This window comes from Triticum aestivum, chromosome 1D, assembly GCF_018294505.1.
Source record: "Triticum aestivum cultivar Chinese Spring chromosome 1D, IWGSC CS RefSeq v2.1, whole genome shotgun sequence".
NCBI lineage: Eukaryota > Viridiplantae > Streptophyta > Magnoliopsida > Poales > Poaceae > Triticum > Triticum aestivum.
In genome coordinates this window covers 331,170,086-331,195,094 of record NC_057796.1, presented here as the reverse complement: position 1 = coordinate 331,195,094, position 25,009 = coordinate 331,170,086, and the positions used below count along the sequence as shown (strand labels likewise).

Here is a 25,009-nt window from a genome sequence, read left to right as displayed (position 1 = left end):
TACGGGGGCAGGGGGGCACCCCAGAGACACAACAATTGATCCTTGAGATCTCTTAGCCGTGTGCGGTGCCCCCCTCCATCATATTACACCTTGATAATACCGTTGCGGAGCTTAAGCGAAGCCCTGCGTCGGTGGAACATCATCATCGTCACCACGCCGTCGTGCTGACGAAACTCTCCCTCAACACTCGGCTGGATCGGAGTTCGAGGGACGTCATCGAGCTGAACGTGTGTAGAACTCGGAGGTGTCGTGCGTTCGGTACTTGATCGGTCGGATCGTGAAGACGTACGACTACATCAACCGTGTTGTGATAACGCTTCCGCTGTCGGTCTACGAGGGTACGTGGACAACACTCTCCCCTCTCGTTGCTATGCATCACCATGATCTTGCGTGTGCGTAGGAATTTTTTTGAAATTACTACGTTCCCCAACAGGGCTGCGGGTGGCGGCCCTGACCGAGGCCCCCTCGGCTGGTCGGGGTGGCGGCGCAACGGTTGTGGCTGCGGGGGTGCGTGCCCGGCGGCTGCTATGGTGGTGGCAGGTTGATTGCGGCGGCGGCCAGATTGTCCTGGCATCGGCCCGTCTGTAGGCTGCCTGTATCGGCCTTTGACCCCTCTTCTCAGCGTCCGTTCGCTTCTCTCGTCGGAGGGCTGGCCTTCTCCTGGCTGCGGTCCATCAACCGTCTCGCACCCGGTGCCGTAGGACCGAGCTGGTCTCACGCCCAGTAGCAGGACCAGCCCGTCTTGCGCCCGGCAGCAGGACTACGTTTGTCTTGCGCCCGGCAGCAGGACCGGCCCGCCTCGCGCCCGGCGGCAGGACTGCGCTCGTCTCGCGCCCGGTGTAGCAGGACGGCTTGATGGAGGCTTGTTGTGGCCGGCTTATTGGGTCTCGGCGTTGGGACCGGCCAGGGGTGTGAAAGGTGGATCCTTTCCGTCCGTCTCTGCGGTGGGGTAGCGGTGGGGCTCGGGGGACTTGGTGTCAAGGTCTTCGATTCCGGGCCGGTGGCCCTGGTGGTGGTGGCGCGGTGCTCATGGGCAGACCTTGTGCCTCAGTGCTGCGCGGTGCCCACGGTTCATCATATGCGGCTTCACTTCTTCGGATGAAGCCCCCAGCGGCTCTTGTAGTGCTAGGGAGTGTGTTGCTGCGCTCAGCGCCTATGTATCCTGCCTTGGGTGTGTGTGCGTTTGTGGTGGGTGAGTGCGGTTGTACTGGGCACTGTTGATCTTTGCTTTATATATAAAGCAGGGCGAAAGCCTTTTTCGATAAAGTGATATGTCAAATTCTAGAGTGGCATAAGCAAAATAGGCAAAACCAAAGTTTACCCAAACTTTTGTGCTCCCTACGTTCTAGTATAATATAAGACCATTTTTGACATTATCATAGGGTCATGATAGTGTCAAAAATAATCTTACGGAGGGAGTAATTAACAGCCCTAAGCTCAACACAACGGAATTCGATGAAGAAAAATGTAGATTGAAAGGATCATATATGCAAGCACAACAACGACCACGAAGGTTGGCCAAGCCTAGACGGTTTCGTCAGAGACCAACGCTAATCAGACCTAAACAGACCCGTTGGAAACACAACTCCACACGCCCTCTGTCGACGCTCGGCGTACCATCAGAGCGAGGATAGGGCGGGGAGGATATTATTAACTTTGGGACTCCGTTGCCTCACTATCCCGACCATGACACTAAATCTACCATGGATATGCTGCGACGGTAGGAAGAAAACCATCCATATGTCATATCATGTTTGATAATCCTCATTTTGTCATATGTTATAGATGAGATTTTCAAATTCACATTTTTGAAATATTTTCATAGTGGTTATGTCATCTCCATTGAATTCATCTTTATTTGTTAATATTTTCTATAATGATGATTTTCTTTGAATAGACATGTCAATGTCGGCATGGAGCCCAAGTCGACGCTCTAGGCCAAGGCATTAAAACTTGACATACTGGGAAAGTTTGAGACCAAATGGATCAAGTCCGCTTCACTTACACGGTGCAACTTTCCCACTGTCCAGAAATGAAAATGAATTTCTAAGTGCTTCAAAACTTCAAATGGTCAAGGCTCGGGCTAGCAAAAATATGTTAGCTTCCCTAAGAAGTTAGAGAGCCTCCAAAAAGTTTCAGGGCAAGGGGACGACTAGAAAATCAGAAACCATTTTATGATCAGAAAGTTTGACTGTTTTCAAATGATGAAAAATATCAAAGTAGGGTATTTCATGTGTTTGCACATGTGAAACATATATGATCATGAGATACTCTCTCCGTTTTTTTACTCTGCGTACAAAATTTGTTTGAAGTCAAACTACGTAAAGTTTGATCAAACTTATCTAAAAAAGTATCAACATTTACAATACAAATGCTATGTAGTATGAAAATTAATTTAATGATGCATCTAATAATATTGATTTCATATTGTGAATATTGATATTTTTCCTTATATAGTTGGTCAAACTTTATGAAGTTTGACTTCAGACAAATATTATATGCAGACTAAAAAGAAACAGAGGGAGTACTATCATAATTTTCTTGACGGGAAATAAGTTGTCTAAAATGTCACTCCTTCACAAAGGGGTTTAAAAGGAACTAAAAAAGTAATATTAAATCAACAAGGCTGGTCATGGGAATAACATATGTTCAGGATAATAGGCAGGACACTCCAACTCATTTGAGCCAAGGGAAACGGTGAAAGCAAAAAAAAAACAGATACATATCGATTTCTTTCTGTCGGATCCAGAATAGATAGATATCTTGTATCATCAACAGATAGAAAGAGGTCAACCCTTATTATTGATAGAAAACCTTTCAATCTATCAGAACAGTGCCATCTATCAATCAATTTGAATAATCTCACTTTTCATTCATTTTAGCCATGCCATAATAGGCGCCGCAATAAGAAAGAAGCAAGCGAAACAGCTAGAAGCGCTCGCTTCGCCATGCCCAACAATTCTTATTCACGGGAAAGCCAACCGAAAGATTCGATCTGGACTTCGTAGAGCCGGTGCTGCTTTTGTCTGCATAGGGCCGTCCCCCACTCCCATCCCGAGGCGCTGCAATTAAACCCTGAAAGAAAATCCAAATGAAAGAATATCCATAGAAAACCAAAAAAATGTCAGGAGGTCCAATTTGTGAAATTTGGTCTATGACAAGCCCCCAAATCCTCTGATATAAATTCTAGGAATAGATTAGTAAGCAGAGAATCATGCCATTATTGATTGTGCAACTAAGTCTATCCAACTTAGTCATCCTTCTCGCGAAATATTCCATTTCTTATCTCACACTTCAGAACTACGGTTCTATGCTCTCAGTGAACATCCCGTTCTTGACCTTGAAGATGTACCGGTACTTTCTGTGACTTTCTGGATGTCTTTCTAGAGGAATTGACAGGATTGCATGCCACTTGACAGATGGGTAGAATTTTTCATAGGGCTAATTTCCATGAATTGCTCCAATCTCCTAATGTCCATACAGGATGGCCTCAAATGAGTTAGCTGAGCTTAAGAAGCAACTCGAATAGTTGGAAGGAAAAGGCTTTATCCGCCCTAGCTCGTCGCCATAGGATTGCCCCATCCTCTTTGTTAAGAAGGATGGAACATACTAGATGTTTGTCGACTATCATACTCTTAAATTCTTAATTAAGCGATGATACAAAACAAATGTCCACTTTCTAAGATCAATGATCTTTATGATCAATTGGCGGATACTCAATCTTTTCCCAGATGGATTTGAGGTTAGGTTACCATCAAATCAAAATAAGGATCGAGGACATTCCGAAGACGACTATCACTACTCGTTATGGTCTTTACGAGTATATTGTCATGTACTTTGACTTAAGCAATGCCCCTACCACCTCAAGTTCGTTGTGGTATACCTCGATGACATCCTTATCTCCTCCAAAACCGAAGAACAATATTCTGAGCATCTAAGGTAGGTATTGATGAAACTTCGAGCCTTCTTACCCTTGTTGCAGAACTACTTGTGGTAGTGTCCTAGAGTAGCCTCTAAGGGTAAAACTGGATTTATGCAACACTGGAACATATGTAGATATATCTGATGTAAGTCTCCCAAAGTACAATTGTACTCACCCTTGCTTTCGTTGATTTTTGTTGCAGAGGGAAGCCACCGCACCCAAGGGTGGTTTCTGCGTGAAGATCGACGTTGACGAGTAGCTTGAGGTCCCTGGCAGTCTGGTGTCTTGGGAGGGTCGTTGTCTCTCCCTTTTTAGCCTCTTAGGTTTTTGTTAACTTGGTCTGTATCACACAATAGTTTGCTTCCGTTATTGCATGTTGCATGCTGGGTTATGTGATCTCTATGTATATTAAACTGCTATGTTTGCTCTTCTAAGAGCCTTTTGAATGATATACATATTTCAGTCGTAGAGTTCATGTGGTGTCCAACACACGTTGTGCATGATGCATGTATGTTTATAAAGTGCATGGTGTGTGTAGGGCCTTAGAATCTAAGTCATGTATTTCTTAGCGGTCGATCGAATTCAGGGTGAAGCGACTCGTCTATAAGCAGGGAATTCATGACCTAGCCCCTCTAGAACTTGTGAGGAACATTGGGTCCCGCCATCGGATGGATTTCCTAATGTGTGGATCACCGAATCAATGTTCCAGGCTCTCATGACGTCCATGGACCAGTCCGTTAGGGTTGTTATTGTCCAGACGCAAATGTCAGCTTCATGTATGATCCTCTACATCTACAACAAGACTAATATACCTAGGTATTCGGTCCCAACATGTTGCCACTTGTGTGCTCATTTGTACTGGTTTCTCTTGTGTTACCTCATGATTTTTGTACTCAAATCAACCTCTTCGTGAAGATTAGGCCACCACTACGGTTTGCCCCATATCAGCATGTCAAATATAAAAAAATCCTCTAGATAAAATAAAATAAAATTGTGATGCAACTATGAATCTCCTTTTCGATTAAGGATGGCTCGGAAATTAGATTCTGGGAGGACAAGTGGCTAGGAAATGCCACACTCCGGAAACAATATCCGGCTCTATACAACATTGTGCGCCACAAAGGTGATACTATCGCCACGGTAATGAAATCATTTCCGCCAAATGTGACGTTCAGAAGAGACTTAATTGGACCCAGACTCCAATCGTGGAATATCCTGCTCCAACGGTTGTCCACGGTGCAATTGTCACATGGGTCTGATGTATTCCGACGGAACCTCCATGGGAATGGACAATTCTCAGTAGATTCTATGTATAGAGCGTTAATCCAGTCTGATGTGCCAGTTGTTAATAACAAGAAGATCTGTAAGATAAAGATACCTCTTAAGAATAAAATCTTTACATGGTATCTTCGTCGCGGAGTCATTCTTACTAAAGAAACCTAATTAAGAGGAATTAGCATGGAAGCCCGCAATGTGTATTTTGTCACCATGAGGAGACAATAAAACATTTATTCTTTCAATGCAAATTGGCTCGTTCTATATGGTCAGTCATCCAAATAGCTTCTGGCTTGTATCCTCCATGTAGTGTTGCTAACGTATTTGGCAACTGGTTACATGGGATTGATCACAGGTTTAGAACTCTTCTCAGGGTGGGAGCGCTTGCCGTTATTTGGTCGCTTTGGCTATGTAGAAATGATAAAGTTTTTAACGATAAAAGTACTTCTCTGTTGCAGGTTATCTACAGATGTACCGGGACTCTTCGTTTATGGTCCTCTCTACAACGTGTGGAGAATCGAGGCCTGTTTACGGAGGTGTGTACATGATTGAAGGCTACGGCGAGGGATACTTTTACCCAACATGGGTGGCAGCATGATCTAAGGATTGACCCCCTCCACATTAGGCGTTATACGGACTCTACATGTTCCGTTAGAATTCGCCTTTTATTTTTATTTTGTGTGAGAAGATCTTATTTGGCTGTGTGCATCTTAGTTATGTAAAGGTCGGGTGTAATGCTTAAATCTTTTAAGTAATAAAGCGCCCATTTTCGAAAAAATTGAACATGTATATTGTGCATATAAGCTCCCTTGTTGTCTTTTTACTGAATTTGATACACAATCCATTCTGGACCATTTGTTTTAGTTAGATTCAAATTTAAATTTAAATTCATAAAGTATGGATTTGAAATGATGTTGAACCTACTGATATACTCCCTCCGTCCGAAAAAACTTGTCCCAAACTTGTTCTTCAAATGGATGTATCTAACACTAATTTGATGCTAGATACATCCATTTGAGAGAGAAGTTTTTCCGGACGGAGGGACTATATGATTTGTTTGAGAACTGCTGGAATGCTCAAATGATTTAATGGGCCACTGTGCTATTGAAGGGAAAAAAAGCGCAAAACAAGTGAGATCGCAGCCTCTACTTTATTATGCTTTATTGACGATGAACAAGCTTAGGTTTCAGCACCAGACCACACTTTGTCCAAAAGTTCCAACCTCGACAATGTTGCCCAGTAGTTTTAAAAACATTGGTTCGACACTGATGTCCAGTAGGAGTAGTTCTAAACACATTGGTGCTAGGTGACGCCGAGACACCAAAGAAATGAGTTTCGGCGCACAGAGCAAGATGCATCCTGGAAATCCCAAGGCAAGATTTAGCATGTTTGCCTCAGCTCGTACTGGTGGCAAATTGTCAACGGCGTGTCCTTGGAAACTGGTCTTTCCTCCGACCAAAGCTCCATGTTCAAATCACCTGTTCCCCAATGTACCAAGCATTTGCTAACCTGACTGGGATCAAAAGTATTTACCAAGCTCACCCCTGCACATTTGTCCACTAGCATCCATTCCCCTGGTAGTTTACAAGATAACAAATGAAGCAAATAATCTCAGAAAAGTAAACAATTCAAGGACAAAAAATGCTGATCAGTCAGATAATCTCAGAACTTCAGACAGCTTAATTTACCGTTTGGCCGGAGGTCTCCCTCTAATGTCACTTCTCCAGATTCTGGAAAGAACTCTTGCTTTGAGCCATTGATGGCCGTAAAAGCAACAACCACCTCAGTTGGGTGGAGAAGGGTGAAAGTAGGATGAACTCGCAAACATACCAACCTTCACAGGAGGAACATACTTCAGTTTTCCGAGATACTATTTCACTCTGAATAATCAAAGATACCTCTGCCTAAAATTTTAACTCGAGTTGGATCGGAATAATTATAAAACTTGCTGAACGGTAGAACAAAGCATACTTAGGAGAAAAATAACATATGCCAGCAAATCTAAGATTTAATAGAATCTGAAAGCATTCTGTTTTGTGGCACCAATGCAATCTGTGTGGGCATTCACATGAGTGTTCTGTATTGTGTAATTACATAAGTCGCAGCTGCACAATTCCTGATCAAGGATTACAAACATAACTTTTTTTATAAAACTTAGCACTCACCTTGAAAACCCACCAGAGCCAGCTCCAACACTTCTTGCTTGAATGCTAGAGTTAATCTGAACAATCTTTGGGTTGTCTTTCAAAATGGATATGTGGCGCTGAAGAACAAGACCACCCCCAATATCACCTTCCAAAGAAATAGATTCCTCCTCTCCTGAGTGCTCAAGATACCTCCTGTATTTTTTCAATTAACAGTTATTTTGTTGCCAAAAGTGGAACTACAAAACTATTCACCCACAAGTCAAAGAGCATCAAACAGAAGTAAGAAACAGTCTAAATGATGTTTTATTTTACCTAACGACTTTGTACTCTTCTGTGCACCCAGCAGACCTATATTCAGTCCCGCTGTATTCTTCATAACCATTTATTTCAATCCTGCTATGAAGCCACTGGGAATCTGTAGTGATCAAGCATAAACCCTACGTAAGTTAACAATAACAACACTTTGGTCAATGTAGAATCAATTCGCAATCATCAATGACATACACGGACTGCAAGAACATTACTCAAATGTTGAAGCATCTCAGAATAACCTTAAACTACTCTTTTGCAACAGACGTACTGGTCAACAGCAATTCAGGGCAATCTCTATTTGACCGCATATACATCCTATCAGTACAATGAGACTGTAAACCTGGCTTGAGTCCATTAATAATATAATAAAGGTGAACCATACCAGTAGGAAGATGTGTCATTGAAATAATACGACCACCAATCCATGGTACAACCTTAAGCAACCAGTCCCCACTCTTCAAATCAATAGGTATTTTTGAGAGTTCAGCACCTTCCTGTCCTGACGGTTCATCTATATCAGGTATAGGCGAAATCATCTCTGCACGATCATCACAAGATAACAATATAAGACAAGTTCAGAGATAAGCCCTTCTAGATCTAAAACATTATAGCCATGGCAAAATAGTGGGATCGATACCCAAACGTTTCTTGAGCTCAAGTTCACTTGTTGCGACTAAGTTGGACACTTCAGACCCCGAAGGCATCGTAATATGTAGTTCTTCGCCATCGACACCATGTGAACTTATCTGAGTTCACAAGAAGTCATTAAAACCCGACAGCCAACATTTGTTTACTTTTCAAGTGAGAAATAAGAAACAAGTCAATAGACATACCATAGCACCTCCACCAAGTAATATACTTATATTTAAGTTACGTTTTGGTCTATTCCAGGATCCTTCGGTTTTCAGAACTTTCACAGAAACCACTGATGAGTGAACTTGGGCAACATAATATGTTAAAAGATAGTTCTCCTGTGTGAACCCGTATCCATCCCCAGCATCTTCGAATAGGACACCTTCAGCTTTACCTATAAAACAAGTCAGTCATGGTGGATCATTCAGTATGACAATGTTTTAAATCAGTCGCTTGAACGCAGAAAATGGGCTAACCAATGCAGCAAAACATAAGAGATGATGGAAACACAAATTAAATAGATGGACAGCATATTCCATTATTTATCCAAGAAAAATACACGAGTATTTGCATATTACTATATGTAACTAGATATGATCATCACAAAGAGAAAATGGGAGCTTTGTTTTTTTTCGAGAACACGCAAAAGCCTTGAGTTTTGATGCATTGATAGAAAGAAGGGTTTGTTCAAGCCCCAAGAAAGTAAGAAGGGCAACACCAGGAGTTTATAACACGATGCCGCTAAACGCCGCCACCATCGAAAGCAAAGCCACAAGACCCCTCACACTTGCTGCAGCCCATTGCTTGGTTTCCATCTTGATCGTGTCAAGCAGGCAAGGTAAGAGCATCTCCAATAGACAGTCCAAATGTAAAAATACCTAACTTTTGGACCGTCTGGGGCAAAAAACGCTGCTCAAACAGACGGTCCATATGTAAAAAAATTTGGACCGCGGCCTCCTCCTGATGTAAAATACAACACCTCGCGGTGCAAATTTACATCACGAGGTGCATCTGGTCCAAAACCAGCCGCCGCCCGCGAACGCCCAACCGCCACTTCATTTCCTTTCCCGCCCGCCCGCGCCCGTCCGCCCGCCCGCGACCCTCCCTAAACCCTAAACCCTAAACCATTTCAATTTCTAGGGCGAAAAACTTTGATTGAGACGATGCTCTTTTGGTAGAGGGATTTGATACTATGATGGTGATGCACTTTTGATTGAAACTATGATGATGATGCACTTCATTTTCAAATTTTTGTTGCTATTTCAATGCAAAACCACGGCTGAACAGTGGCTGGCAGCAGCCGCGCGGCCGTTTTCAGATTTTTACATCTTTGGTTTGGACCATCTATTGGAGTTGCTCTTTTGGACCATCAATTTGGACCATCTGTTGGAGTTGAGCGTTTTTCGGAGCTCCAAAATGCACTTTTTGGCGGTCCAAATTTTACATCTCCGGTTTTGGACCGTCTATTGGAGATGCTCTAAGCTGAGTTCGGCGTTGACGAAGATGATCGTGTTGCGATGCTTCACAAAAAGGAGCAACCGGTGAGGAGATGGGCCACGAGGGGTGTCTATGTCTCTTGGTCGTCTAGACGAGCGTAGCGGTGGAGGGCTCGGGCTCATTCTCTGTCGCAGGCAGTGGCGACGCCCAGATCCGGATCTAGTGACTTTTGCTCGTCGCAGCAGTCCTGGGCGCATTGTGGTGGCGGCAGAGCTCCGCCATGTAGGCCTTGCCGGCTTGCTCCGCCTCGAAGTGCTCGCGGGCCTCCCGGTCTTCCCGCAGCTCCCGTGCGGTGGCCACCCGGGGGTTGACCGGCTCCAATCGCGGCAGGCCATGGGAGAAGTTGCGCCAGGCGTTGGCGCCGTGGAGGCAGACCGACATGATGTTGTACTCGCGCGCTACTTGCACCGTGGGGTGGAAGGAGCCAATCCAAATCCGCTTGTGGGTGTCACGGTCGATGATCTCCCCAACCCACGTCCCCCACCGGTGTTGCCGCACGCCGATGTATTTTAGCTAGGGCGGCAGGTCGAGGATGCGGGATGCGTGCAAGCGCCGGCGCAGCAACGCTCGTGGCAGCGAGACTAGAAGGAATAACTCAGGCGCAATCTCCGAAATAGCGCGGCCATCGAGCCAGTGATCCTCCCAGAATAAGGCTGAGGCTCCATCGCCAACCACCATCGTGGTGGATGCAGCAAACACCGCGTGCTCTTCTCGAGAGAATTACATGTTGAGGCCCCTCCAAGGACGGATGCGGTCAGTGTGCATCCTCCACAACCAACGAACCCTGAGACTAATCGCCATCCTACCTAGATCCGGAACACCCAAACCCCCAAGCCTTAGGGGGGACATACCATGACCCAATTAACGTGGCAGCGGCCGCCCGCTGCGGCCCTCCTGCCCGCCCAAAGAAAGCCCCGAAGGATCTTGTCAATCTTCTCCTGAGCCTTCTTTGTTGAGCCCTAGAACCACCAGCTGATGGAGATGCATAGTGACAAGGACAGACTTAATGAAAGTAAGGCCACTAGCTATGTAAGACTAAGTGGGAACATGCCCAACTTAGATTTTCCCTTTAACATAACCAATCTTTGATGCGCAACAAACCACAAACATAAATCGTCCAGACAAAAGTTAAAAGGAACAGACATGCATGAGGTGTAGTGCATACCATTTTCATCCAGCGAAACAATTAGTGATAAATCATCCTCTAAACTTGCTTCACCAACATGCTTAATAGGAAGGCCTACAGGAAGTATGGCTCCACCTTGTAAATACATCACCGGTAGATCCTGTATAATCATTCAATTGTAAATAAAATCAGTTCAGCTCCAGACTAGCACTCAAGACAGCACAATGAAAGTTTACCAACCAACTTACAGGGTGTGAATCTCCAAAATCAAAACGTGACCAAACACCCTTCGGCAACTTATGTGCACATTCATGAGCACCTTTCTCAGGTGAAGTGCTGCCAAAATACCAGAGCAACTTTAGTCACACTAAAGCATAGACGAAAAATACAAATTATTTCATTATTTGGCTATTATATCACTATACATAATAACACATGACAGAAAATTAAGTATTTTACAGCCGACGATGCAAAATCAGATTGCAGACAAGCCCACTGGCACAATAACATTCAAGCACATATACAGAAGAAAATCAGGAGCACATATCTGGTCTTCGAAGAGAAGAAAGCAAGAAGTTTGTTGTAAGCATATCGTCATGAAATCGTTACCTTGCACAGATTAAAAGTGGTCCCAGGAGAAAGGAAGTCTCTATTTTCCTCAATTCTGGGTCTTGTGAGTCTACAAGGAAAACAAGGGATATGATTTACCATCACAAAATAAATCTATCCTAACAAGACTATTTTCTCTCAGCCCACCAAAGCAAAGGAAGACGACAGAGGGCAGATTTTTTTTTAGATATGTAATTTTGCATCAGAATTTCAATAGCTGGCATTGGTTAGAATCAGAAAAGATTTCTCCAAACAAACGTATTCTGCAGTTCAGCAACCAAAGGCTGTGACTTCGAATATGGGTATCCGCTACTTAGATACATTAGTGGGACAGTGAGACAGCAATTATTACCAGCAAAGAAAAGTGGAGCAGCAACTGGAGCACCCTTCTTATGTGAAAGGTAAAACAGAGTGTAGATATGTGGCAGTAGGCGATACCGTCTTAGCAGCGCAAGACGACAAACTTCCTCGCACTGAAATATATATGAGCTTTAGAAATTAGCAGTGCCAGAAATCGAAGGGGCTTGACTTTAAATTGGCTAAAATCAACGTGATAATCAAAAGAAGGTAACTTCCATGTCAACTTCAGTTCAGGTTCTCAGACACTGACACACGAGACCTGTTCAACTTCAAACAATAGCACAGTAGAGAAGAGTATTGCCCCGACACTCCAATACACAACCCTCTGAAGTTGCAAACTGGAAAGCTAAATTCTTGAAGGATCTTCAGCTGATCTCTTATCATACCAAGGCCGAAGTTTGCGAATTGGAAAGCTAAATTCTTGATGGATACTCAGCTGATCTCTCATCATATCAAGGCTCAAAATAGACAAGATTTCTCCGATTGATGTAACTCACTCTAGTGCCAAGTGGGTTGGCTTGGGCGTTTACTCTCTTTCAGTCTTTCAGCTTAACCCTTCACTAAGATTTTATAATGATGTGATACAGTTAATACTTGCAAAGTGAAGCTAGTGTGGGTGTGTATACGGATAAAGTTGACACATCAATGTTTCTTTAAATAGGCTCAGTCACCTCGTGGGGCACGACCTACTCCCACATTAGGAGATGCAACGATAGAAGTGCTTAGCTCGTCGGAAGTCCGTAGACGTAGCCATTTCCGAAGCTCCCCTTCTCTTGACGATCCGAGACTTAAAAGGTCCCTCGGATGCCGACACCCAGCTCCAAGCCTTACAAGGTCCCCTTGGAGGGGGGTGTCTCTCCCTTGCATTGATTTATGTGAGAGTAGATGAGGGTACATGCTCATGGGGGCTATTTATAGCCTAGGGGTCATTGACAAATGACCAAGGCTACCCTTTAGGTGGTACTTAGGAGGTGTAAGCTAGGTAATTTATGAGCCACTAGTCGATGGAGTTGAGATCTAGATGGCTCGAAACTGTACCAGATTGGTTCGAGCGTAGTTAAGATCTATATGGTTTCAGAGTTAAAGGTCAAGCTGTGGACTTTCTGCCGGAGTTCTTTAGGGCCAAATGTAAACTGTCCAAACATATTATTACTTCCATGGAACAAGCCCAAAAAGATTAAAATGACCACATATGATTTATATGCTAACCATTATTGGAAAAAAATGAAAAGTGACCAAACATATTATTACTTCCATGGAACAAGCCCCAAAAGAGTAAAATGATCACATATGATTTATATGTTAACTATTATTGGAAAAAATTAAAACTGCCCAAACATATCTCTACTACTATAGTGTAGCAGTTTTGAATTTGGATTTACCACTTCCCGCTCAGTTTCCCGCCAAAACGACGTTGGAATGATTCGAGCTGTTGATTTCTCACAATATGCTGAAATCTACCGTTCATCAGTCATCTGCGCTATGAATCCAACGGCTAGCATGCGCTGGATTCGCCTCTCCCGCCGTGAGTAGCAGGTCTGCCCCGAACGCAACCAGCTGTGCGGAGCATCTAGAAGCTAGGCGATTTTTCCTATTATGGAGTAAAATAAAGAGAAGCTAGGCGATTTTTCCAGAAACGTATCCATCTGCACCCCCGTCTGCCCAAGGGATTCTGGCCGGTCCCACTGAATGTATTCTTTTTAGCTCGACCGAGCCAGTACCTGGAGTCGTCATATAACCTTTATTGTGTTTAAAAAAAGAGTCACATAACCTGGAGTATGATTTAGCTATGGTAAAGAAAAAGATATGACGCACCACTCTCCAGGATATTTTGTGGGCAATTGGTCCAGGTAGCAGTACCAGTCACATTCACATTTTCTAAGCAAAGACAGAGATTCTACCAATACCAGAAACATAGAAGAAACTAAAGGGATGCTTCACATTCTAATGCTCGCTATCTCAGATTTTAGATGATACATTAGGCCATGGAAGTCCCATTTGTTGGATCCGAGCTCACACATAAAACTAAGGGAATAAGAAATGTGCAATGAATACAACACTTCAAAGTTGAGATGTTAATTTACGAAAATTATATACCATCAAATGAACAATCAACATGAGTAAATTAAATATTTGTATCTGACAAGAACGTATTGAAATGTACTCCCTCCGTAAACTAATATAAGAGCGTTTAGATCACTATTGATCACTAAAATAGTGATCCAAACGCTCTTATATTAGTTTACAGAGGGAGTAGTTTTTTATTAGAATTTTAGAAATATTCGGCTACAGCTCAGCATGTCAAATTTGAAACTCGCTGGAATTAATTTATTTGGCGACAAATTCAATAGAGTTTGTACGGTTAAAACCACTCTTGACATTTATTCAAAATGTTATCATAGGCACATCTTGATACTGAGTTGTCCACAATAAAATTAAGTTGTGTCATCTTATTTACATTCACCTAAACACGTTTTTGTATAATTCATAGCACTCTATTATGCTATTATAACCTAAAATTTCTTCCATCATATATCTCTTGATGGCGTCGGAACATTTACTGTATTCTGAAGGTATTCAAGTTATATAATATGTATTTATTCCAAAAAACCCAAAATAGTTCATATTGATATGTAAAAATGTAAAATATAACCAAGGTCCTAAAATTATTTAAGGTTCAACTGGGTCCTATAAGAATGAAAATGTACATCTAAATCATAAAAGTAGGTAAGTGGTCACTGCAAGCCCTATCTTGGTCTGATTCGTCCACGTGCATGTTGAGAGAGGTGCCATCGTCAGATGCATTTTGCAAGAAATACGCATTACATCTTGTTAGACCATTAGGCATGAATGGTGAGCAATATCAAAAACAATGTATGTCAAATGAAACGTCTCTATGCACGCACGTAACTAATATGCAACATTCATTAGGGTGCAATACTGGAGCGTCACGCGTGAGGGCCAACAAACCAGAGCACCTAGCGAGGGAAATTTGACTTTAGAATCTGGATTTCTCAAAATTGCAATGCGGCATTAGACTTCTAGACATATTGAGTATTTTTAAGATAAGCGTTACGAATAAAAATGATGGGTTATTAGGGTGTCGTTTTATATGTTAGCGTGCAAAGCACGTGCAACTTGCTAGTATTACTCCAATGGAACAAGCCCAAAAAGATTAAAATAATCACAAATGATTATTTGTTAACTATTATTGGAATTTTTTAAAAAGACTGTCCAAACATATTATTACTTCCATGGAACAAGCCCAAAATGATTAAAATGATCACAAGGTTAGCGACCCATGATTGTATGCAACGTATACAATGAGAAAAATTCCCTAGACAGTAACCCCTCTTATGAAGAAAAAGTTGGCCCCATAATGTGTATCAATTATCGAATCAAAACTTAAGGTTGTGGGTGGCTAATTGACTGACTCAACCAAATGGATTGTTGAAGGAAATGTATAGTACCTCAATATCAAGAGAACTCATTTATAGATCTGGCATGCTTTTTTAACAGGGCTGGCATGTCAGCTAAGCAAAAAGATATTAATAGAAAAATACCTTTGCTAGCAATTCATACATCATGGCAAGTAAAATACAGAAAAGCATCATGCAAAGAGATCTAGGCTTCTTTATGTGCATTGGTGGGGGCCGCAGGCATGAAAACAGTACCTCTCGCAAAAAGAAAAAAAAATAGTACCTCTTCACCGAAGGACCATGGCTCATGGTCGATGCTTCCAGTTTCAGAATGACCACGTGAAAATGGAAACAATGCACCAACTCCCATCCATCTCCCAAAAAGTTTTGGAGTGGCATTTCCAGCAAACCCACCAATATCAGGGCCTGACAGTGGCTGGCCACTAAGACCCTGACAAGATAACCACATAGTTAGATTCCTAGAAATGTATGCTAATGTCTCCTCAAAATCACACCAGTTATAGCAAGTTTGACACAGTGATAGTTTTTCATGTCAAAATATACTAAAAATGCTGCAATTACTTATGCAACAGATTAAGAATGACATGCTAAGAAACAGACTTGTCATGAAAATAGAACTACAATTTACTGAAGAACCAACTTTTTAAACTAATATGGGAAACAACGGTTTTCAAGCATAATACAAACAAAACTTGTATGTTGCTTTTAGGTCAGAAGATTATATTCACAACACAATTAATTCATAGACTGCTTGGTTGTTAATTTGTTTATTAGAATAACTGAGCATGTTTTTAAGGTGAACTGGGATACTGTCAAAGACGGAAGAGGACTAGGTTTTGGTACATTTTTTAGATGGAACTATTGGGACTAGGATAAATATTTCACTTACCAATTGAAGAACCATTGGCAGACTCATATGCATATGCTCCCAGTTTGACAGATTATCACCAGTCCATGTTGCAGCATAACGCTGGCTTCCTATAAAACCAGCTCGTGTAAGAACAAATGGTCGTTTGTCTGTATTAGACATCGCCATTCCTTCATATGTAGACCTTGCCATTAGCATTCCATACACCTGAAAATTTATAAAGATCAAAGCATAAAACACGTAAAGCAGCCAAACTATTTGACTGCATTCCATTACTTTTACTGATAAAGGGATAAAATGATACATTATGGTAGTAAGAATGATTCTGGACACCACCAATATCTGCATCGCCTCTATGTATATTGCTTTCCGGCATTGTTTTTGTAGTTGTCTGCAAGTTGACACCATTACTTTTGGTTACAAGGGACAAAATGAAATAATAGGATATAAAATAAGGAGCTATGACTAAACATATGGCAAAAAGAACGAATTATGATAGAACATATACTTTGAAGACAGCAGGCTCGTTCATATCATTCCATATTCCATCAACGCCATTGGAGACAAAATCCTTGACCAAACTAGCCCACCAGGTGCGTGTTCTTTCACAGGTAAAATCAGGAAAAACACAATCACCGGGCCATACCTCCCCTGGATTTAAAGTTCATGAGGGATCTTTTATTGATAAGTTCATCAAGATGACCAAAGGAACTTATTTAAGTCATGAAATGTACCAATGAATGGACTGTCATCTGCCTTTTTAATCCAAACATCAGTTTCTGAACCACTCTCATATACAAAGTAACCCTTCTCTTTCTTGATTCCTGGATCAAGCATCCAGATTGATTTGCAACCGATGGAATGGAGATCGTCAGCCATAGATTTCGGATCAGGAAAACGGTTCTGTAACATATGATAAGATGCCAAATTACTCAAACAAGAACAAACAAAATAAATGGCCATATCACGCAAAGACAATCAATGGCCATGGAACAAACGTGTCAAAATGCACTCAGAATAACATTGTCTGGTTCACATTGTGAAAAGATTGCTCCATGGCAATTCATACAGCACTAGGCAGAACAAAGTACACGCCCTATTTGCCATTTTGAAGCAACATGTATTTTTAACATGCAGATGAAGCTAATGCAGGTTTCCATCGATACTACTTTCATGCAGTGGCGGACCTAGAACCTTATCATTGGGGGTGCCAAAATTTACACTACAAATAGTGTAATTAGGTCTAAATTTTATCATAATCTAAACAAACTGTCTTAAATTAGCATTAAGTTCTTAGATATCTGTGTCAAGTACATAGTAAAAACTATTTTGCAATTTCGGAGGGGGTGCCATGGCACCCCCCCCCCCCCCTATATCCGCCACTGCTTTCATGTACCAATTATGATGGAACATGAAGTACTTGCACTACCCAATTGTGAAGCATCTAAAACCATCCATATAGTTAATATCAACCCAAACAAGATCGCAAATTACATGCCCTATTTGGCATTTTCAAGCAATATGCATATTTGTCATACTATTTTCATGTAGCAATTATGATAGAACAGGAAGTACTTACACTATCAAATGTGAAGCATCTAAAACCATCCATATAGTCAATATCCATCCAAATCACATCGCAAGGAATGCCTTTCTCTCTAAAAGTTCTGACAACCTGTGGAAATAGCACAAAAAAATTATGCCTGAAAGTGCTTTCAGAGAGAGAGTGCGCTCAAGAAACATGAGACCATTTATTTATGGTAGTGACAGTCGACCAACTATCCGAGAACTATGCTCCGCAACTGAACATCTTGACAGAAATAAATAATGTAAAAATATAAGGCAAGCAAATGGACCGAGATTTGGTTATGTCTTGCACCGCTCCATGAGGTCGGTTTAAACAGGAGTGTTGTGGTGGTTTAAACCGCAAACTCGGTGGTTTGGGAATTTTCTCTGAGGTTACGTGCTTGGATCCCGAGGGAAGAGCTCAATTCAGAGCCATCTAAGATTCTATGTCCTTGGTCTTTGTGACCTGAAAGCCTCCTCAATGGAGGTACGATATCGGTGGATCTCTGAACTTCGGCAATAAACATCGTCCATCTCCCTCCCTTATCTACTCTACTTACTTGCATTGCATATCTTCATATTCTTACTTGTGAAACCGTCTTGTGTAGATAGTGCTTCAATTGCTTAGCTTCATATGATTGCATATCTTTATAGACTTGGCTTGTTGGTGCACTTAGTTCAGCCTAGTTTTTTAGGATCTGAACTTACAAAAATCTGGTTGGTTATATTCCACAATTAAACAGTGCCTAAGTTGTAATCGTTTCCATAAAACTTACCCCCTCCCACCCACCATGCGACATCTGAGGTCTTTCCACTAAGGGCGTCTTTGATTCAAAGGATTTCTAAAGGAATTCCGGAGGATTCTAGTCCATAGGAATTTTCCCCATCTGGGTTATTTGACTCGTAGGATTACAATCGATATGAATTTTTCCTTGATATTCATCTGTACTAGTTTTAATGAGAAAATTTCCATCCACTCCAACCTCATGTGAAGAATCCTATGTTTCTCCTGCGTACAATTAAATGCCCGTACTAATCCTGTAGTATTGAAGATGATATGCCACTCCATTCCTGTGTTTTTCCTATTCCTGTGTTTTACAAATCCTGCGAATCAAAGAGATACTAAGCATTTTGGATAACCTTGATTACATACTTGTTGTGTTTTCCCCTTTTGGGCGAAACAATGATGCCACCATCATAGATTAGATCAATCATCAATGGGTTTACAAGAGATGGAAACATTATAGATAATATATGGGCAAATCCTAGTTTTGTATACTTATGCATTAACAATGAGAGAATAGCCTCACATATGGAGTCTACACTGAACTCTCTTGCAGCAGGCGCCACCTGCCGCTTCTTAGTTCACATATGCACGACATGCAAGATAGTGAACTGGACATTACTTAAACAGTAATAACTATTACACTTTTATTCATCTTACTGAAGGGTAGGAATTGTTGCCCCTAGTATTTCCTTCAGAAAAAAAATCCATGTAGAAAATAAATAATCACTCTGTCAAGAAAAATACCTTGAGTACTTTCTCAGAAGAATCATAGCTCCAACGACATTGATGATAGCCAAGAGACCATTTTGGGGGCATGGCCACAGTCCCTGCAATGGATATTTTTGTATTTATACTTTTAAGTGGAGGTCAAGTTAAATACTCGGTTCCCTAAATGTCATTATTTTGGACAAAGGCAAAGTCAAGCTTTCAAAACTTTGACCACTTATGACATTCAAAACATTTATCGAATTGGAGGGAGTAACATATCCACATATAAGTTCCAGTTCTGGGTTATGCTATGACCAATTAGAAATAAATGTAATTACTAATTAGCAAAATGAAGCAAGAAAACTGTGCTAGATAGCGCATGGCTCTTGGGAGCAAACTGCAGACACAAGACAGAGCTATGATCCCACCAAAGAGCTACTACAACACTTTGATTTTCCAGTGGCTCAATTGCTCTAAAGAATACCTCACTTCAAATTTATTTAACAGCGCCAAGTGCCAACTAATAATGCAAAATCAGTTAAGACTTAGAAATGAATATTTTGCTCACCAGTACCATAACTTATACACTTTTTCTTGTCAAAATGGAATTATAAATTTTATAGAAAACACACCTACTTTCATACTAGAGCAGAGATATACAACTTCAGAGTTTCTATACAGTATGATGATTAAAGTTCAAAACATTGGACATGAAAGGTACATCTGATAAACATTTAGTAGGGGAAGAGATTGATTATGAGATGAGAAATACCTATTGCATGGGACAATGACATCATAACTTCAGCTGGAGAATTATATGGTCCAAAAGTAATGATAGGGTAAGCAGATGGGGCAGAAAACTTGATAGTACATTCTTGTCTCAAGTCAATCTGATATAACACACAATAATTAAGTTAAGAGGAACAGATCAGTTCATAACATACGCTGCAGAGAAATGCAGGGAACATACCTCACATCGTCGTGTGGTGTCAGCTAGGACGCCGAATGCCTTTCCGTCAGGGAGGACAGCCAACACCCATGGGTGTGATTGATATAATGAAGTGGTCCCTGGCCCAAAACCCCATGCATCTGTGTTCCAAGTGAAAACCTAATGGGAAGATACCAAGAGAGACCACGAGAGGAAATTATTTCATTTGCTGAAGAAGCAGGAATGGGACATAATTATACGTTCATCAAAGACCCATACTCGTTTCCCAGTTCGTTCAAGTGGACCACTAGCTTCTCCTGTACCGTAGAAAGACGTCCCAGAAGGAAGCTGCTTGTTGAAAGGATATTCAAGTTAGTATATAAACTACATACATTCATTATTTGAGCAATATTACAGTTGCAAGGAGATGGTATTAGAGCGCGTAAAGCGGTAAGCACATCATGATTATGTTAAGAGATAATGCACATTACCCTCCTGAACTATGGGCTGAGTTTATAGATAAAGCATAAACCCCAATAACTTTTCAGCAGAAACCCGTAAACTCTAAAACAGTTTCACTTACCGCCTTCTATCCAAACTAAATGTTCGTTATTGTTTATTTTTTGAGAAAACACAAAGCTTGCACCTCGATACATTGATAGAAAGAATAGAACTACAACTATTCAAGTCAAAGACTAGGCCAAACAATCAAACACTCAAGTCAAGACCATGACAAACAGCAGACTGACAGACATTACAACCGACCCAAGAAACAACCCTGGCCTAGATGCCATCCACAGAAGCTCAAGAGCACTAAACCTACCAAAGCCCCGCCATAGGAAAAGAGAATCTGACTGCAGAGAAGACCAGAATTGGGCCTGTTCCACTTTGGAGAAGCAAGTCTATGGCATCGTGGACCACGGGCTTCCGACCGCCAATGGAGTCGAGGACTAGAACCACCAAACGCCGCTCGCAACATGAGCACTGCACCACCATACATCGCTGCATTTTGATTAAGAACTTGAAGTCATAGGAAGAAATGCATCCCACATGTCTAGTTCACCTACAATCGCGCTCTCCACTCAACATCCCGCAAGAGTCCATTTGAGGTGGTGTGTGTGGCTTCAACCCACTCACACCCATCGATCTACTTCCACTATCATTCCCAGAGAGGACACGTATGGATGCCAGCAAATGAGCCGAGTACATCAAGAAGCTCCATGAGACCACCAAGGCCAACATCGAGCACCAAGTACAACGCCAAGCCGCCAAGGTTAACAAGCGTTGATGTCCAATGATCTTCAACCCCGGTGATCTCGTTTGGGTACACCTTCAGAAGGAGCAATTCCTAGAGGAGAGGAAGTCCAAGCTTGTGCCTAGAGGAGACGGACCTCCCAAATCCTTCAACGCATCAATGACAATGCCTACAAAACCGACCTTCCCAAGGACAAGTACTCCATGAGCAACACGTTCAACGTCACCAATCTCTCTCCCTGTCATGGTGATAAGCCTTTAGAGTCGAGGACGACTAATTTTCAAGATGGGAGAGATGATACGCCAGGTTCCTCGGACATCACCATGCCAAGCAGAGAGATGATACGCCAGGTTCCTCGGACACCACCATGCCAAGCAAGGAAGGACTCGTTGGACCAGTGACAAGGACACATGCAAAGGCAATCCAACGCAGATGAGCTCCAATTGATACACTCGAGGATTGGCTACTACCGAATTTTTCCTTGGACTTACCTAACCTTTTCCCCCTTGTTTTACCGAAAAAAGGTTTCCCCCCGCTTTGTATTCCAAAGCAACCAACACCGATACAGGATCGCTGGGGCGAACAGCACAACAAGCCCAAAAGAAAAAGAAGAAGCAAATGCCAACAATGGCAGCTCGACAGAGCGCGGATGACCCGCCACCGCTACGCCCACTAGACACAAACCACTACAACCCGAGGCTCCGGACCACCGCGTACAAAACAACACCTCCAAGAAGGAAAGTGACGCCGACGACGCTGCTGCCCGGACATGTCCTAGGGTTTCCCCGGCACGCGGAGGGAGGTGGGGGATGGATATCACCGACACCCTCCAGGAAGGAATGGTGGCACCCGCAAGTGTCACCGCATCGGGGCCGAAGACCGGCAAGGATTTCTCCCGTACTCCAATCCCCACCGCCCCACAGACCGGAGCCGACCAGCCAGACCGCCGCCCACCACCATGCGCCATCGCGGTTGCGCCGTCACCCACGCCGCCTCACTGCGAACACCAACACGAGGCCAAGAGGACCGAGGAGAAGCGCCCCGCGGAGGGAGAAGTAGCACCTAAGCCAGGCCAGAACCTCCGGCACCGTCGCGGTAGCCGTCCGGACGCGGCAGCAGGGCATGCCAGGCCACCCCTGGCCCGGCCAGGCCCGAAATGGGCCCGCTAAGCCCCGCCGCCACGCTGCAGCAAGCTAGCGATGGCGCCGCCAGCACCCTGCCGCTCATCGTCTCTCCCCCGCCTCCCGGAAGCCACGAAGCGGACCCGCCCCGCGCCGGCCCGCCCAGGCCCAGATCTGGGCCGAGCGGGCGCCGCCAGGCCGCGCCGCCGCGTCACCCCGCCGCCAACGGCGACGCCGCCGTCCAGAAGTCCGCCCCCGCTCGCGCCGGGAGCCCCCGCCGCCGCGCTGGACCGGCGCCGCCTAGAAGCACCGCCCGGGGTCGCCCCGTCCCGCGCCGGCGGACACCCGAGAGGGGAAAAGCCAGGGGGCCGCCGCCACCAGCGTCGCCCGGGCCAGGCCCGCAGCGGGCGCCGGCGCCGGCGGCAGAGAGGAAGGGGGAGGGAGAGGTGCGCGGGGGAGAGGGCTGGGCGCGGCCGGCCGCCCGCGGGGGCGGCGCGGTCGCGGGAGAGGAGGGGAATCGAAATGCCTAATTAAGCTTGTGTGGAGACTTTAAGTTTGGTCTTCCCCCTTGTTTTCAAAAGTAACTAGTATATGTCTATCATTTTCTAACTTTATCTTGTCTGGTAGTTAAATAACTAGCATGCTGACTTTATAGTATGAAGTGCTAATACTGATGTACTTGTAGCGGGGAACAGAAAACAATGGGAAATCATAAATTAACACCCAGGCTTATTTTCCCTTCTGGGAAGAACGTGTAGCTTCTTTACCTCAAAAGGCCAAAACCATCAAATATCCATGGCTTCAGGCTTCATTCCAAAGTTTCAGCAAATTCCGTTGGTAAAAAAAAAAATCGCTCAAAATAGCTCGGCTGTTCAAGCTGTAAACATACGAAAAACCTCAGAAGTGCAACGCAACAAATTGACATCTCTATCCAAATGTAAGCGGTGTGGGCACCCTATTGAAGTTATTGGGTTTAACTCCAAGATTTAGCAACATTTTTCGAATGGTTCTTTTTTTATGTTGAGAATTTCAACTCCTTTGGTTTTCATTCTGAAATTCCGCCATTTCGCTAACCTTTGGCTGCTTTGGCCAAGGTCCTTGAGCAATCCCTTGGTGCAGAAGGAAGTGATCGGGCGATGACAACCAGGGGTTGGGCCTGGAAGCAGCCTTCCTTCCAAGAAAGTGTAAATGTAGCAGGGCCCAAGTGATTCACCGAAGAGACAATGCCTTGGAAGCAGCTTTTTCAAGTGTTGGTAGCGGAACGTTCTATCGTCCCGCAACAATTTTATAGTATCCCTAAGCATGGCATTAACAAAATCAGTACCACACCGCAGATCAAACACATAAAAGCATCTTATGTTGGAACAAATTTACGGTGTCCGTAAGCATCGACATTGCCAAAATCAACACCGAACCCGCGCATCAGTATCGCTCACATGCTTCTCGTCCACCAGCCAGAGACTCACCGCAGAACAGTGGCACTGTATGTGCGAACCACGCATACCTTAATCACAACCTTCTGGACGTTCCCCGCCACCTCGCACGCCGGCACGACCGCGGGACGATCCCCGCCCTCGCGCGGCTCCTCCCGCCGCCGCGGCTCGACGAACGACAGGCTGGGCCCGGCCGCGGACCGCGCCTCCTCCGACGTGTCGAACCGGAACACCCCCTCCTCCAGCACGGGCACCCAGACCATCTCCCCGACGGGCGCGGCCATCGTCGCCACCTCCCCCGCCGCGGCCGCAGGCGGATGAGTCCCCCGGAAGCACCTGCGATGACCTCAGCGCGGTGAGGGGTCCAGACCGGAATCGCGGATCGACGCTGGAGCCGGAAGAGGGATCGAGGTCGATCGGAGGAACGAACCTGAGAGGAGGAGGAGGAGGAGGGAGACGAGGGGCGAGTGGACTGCCCCGGTACTCGCGCTGGTGGGAGAAGCGGGAGTGGGAGTGGGGGGCGGGGAGTGGAGATGAGATCCTGTGGGTGCACGGGGACAGCATCTCTTCTTGAGCGATTCGCTCGCTTGCTTGCGTGGTTTTGGATTTGTTAAACTAATGGGACGGGCAGTGCCTGTCTATTTGTCTTGGACCCAAGTGTCTGACGGCATGGGACGCTGGAGCCTCCGGCGTTTCTAGTCGTACGCACGGCATGCGGGACACCTGGCATGTGAGTAGATAAAAATGAGGTTTAGGGGCAACCCAACCTATATTGACTTCATTGTGCAGAATTGTGGTAGGACTACATTTGCTATAAGGCATGATACCCAGTATGTCCTGTTAAATGGGTTTCGCCGCCGGCAGATGTAGTGGCCGTTAATGTGGATGCTGCACTCTTTAAGGAGTCTTGACCGATGGGAATTGGCGTGGTAATCAGGAACCACATCGAAGATTGCTTGTTGGCTTACCGCGAGCATGTTGACGAGGTTACCGCCCAGAATTAGCTGAAGCACTGTCGCTAC

General features: G+C 44.0%; 1 protein-coding gene across 1 annotated transcript; it reads right to left on the bottom strand.

Moving 5' to 3' along the window:
* Nucleotides 1-6,328: 6,328 nt before the first annotated feature.
* LOC123181840 (alpha-glucosidase 2) lies at nt 6,329-24,630 on the bottom strand. The gene is made up of 23 exons (XM_044594237.1): nt 24,418-24,630; nt 24,059-24,323; nt 20,458-20,526; nt 20,221-20,358; nt 20,023-20,140; nt 19,287-19,369; nt 17,769-17,864; nt 16,924-17,092; nt 16,698-16,840; nt 16,494-16,580; nt 16,211-16,396; nt 15,584-15,751; nt 11,874-11,994; nt 11,522-11,591; nt 11,161-11,248; nt 10,952-11,072; nt 8,490-8,683; nt 8,294-8,402; nt 8,039-8,194; nt 7,657-7,759; nt 7,363-7,536; nt 6,886-7,031; nt 6,329-6,771 (listed from the first exon to the last, which is right to left on the bottom strand). The coding sequence occupies exons 1-23, from the start codon at nt 24,549-24,551 to the stop codon at nt 6,578-6,580; spliced, it is 3,132 nt and encodes a 1,043-aa protein (XP_044450172.1). The 5' UTR covers nt 24,552-24,630; the 3' UTR covers nt 6,329-6,577.
* Nucleotides 24,631-25,009: the final 379 nt, after the last annotated feature.

Coding starts and splice junctions, on each gene's coding strand:
- LOC123181840 (XM_044594237.1), bottom strand. CDS start 24,551: ATGCTGTCCCCGTGCACCCACAGGATCTCATCTCCACTCCCCGCCCCC. Junction 16,841..16,923: donor AGATGACAGTCCATTCATTG/GTACATTTCATG, acceptor CTTTAAATCCAG/GGGAGGTATGGCCCGGTGAT. Junction 8,684..10,951: donor TGTTTCGCTGGATGAAAATG/GTATGCACTACA, acceptor CTTGTTTTATAG/GTAAAGCTGAAGGTGTCCTA.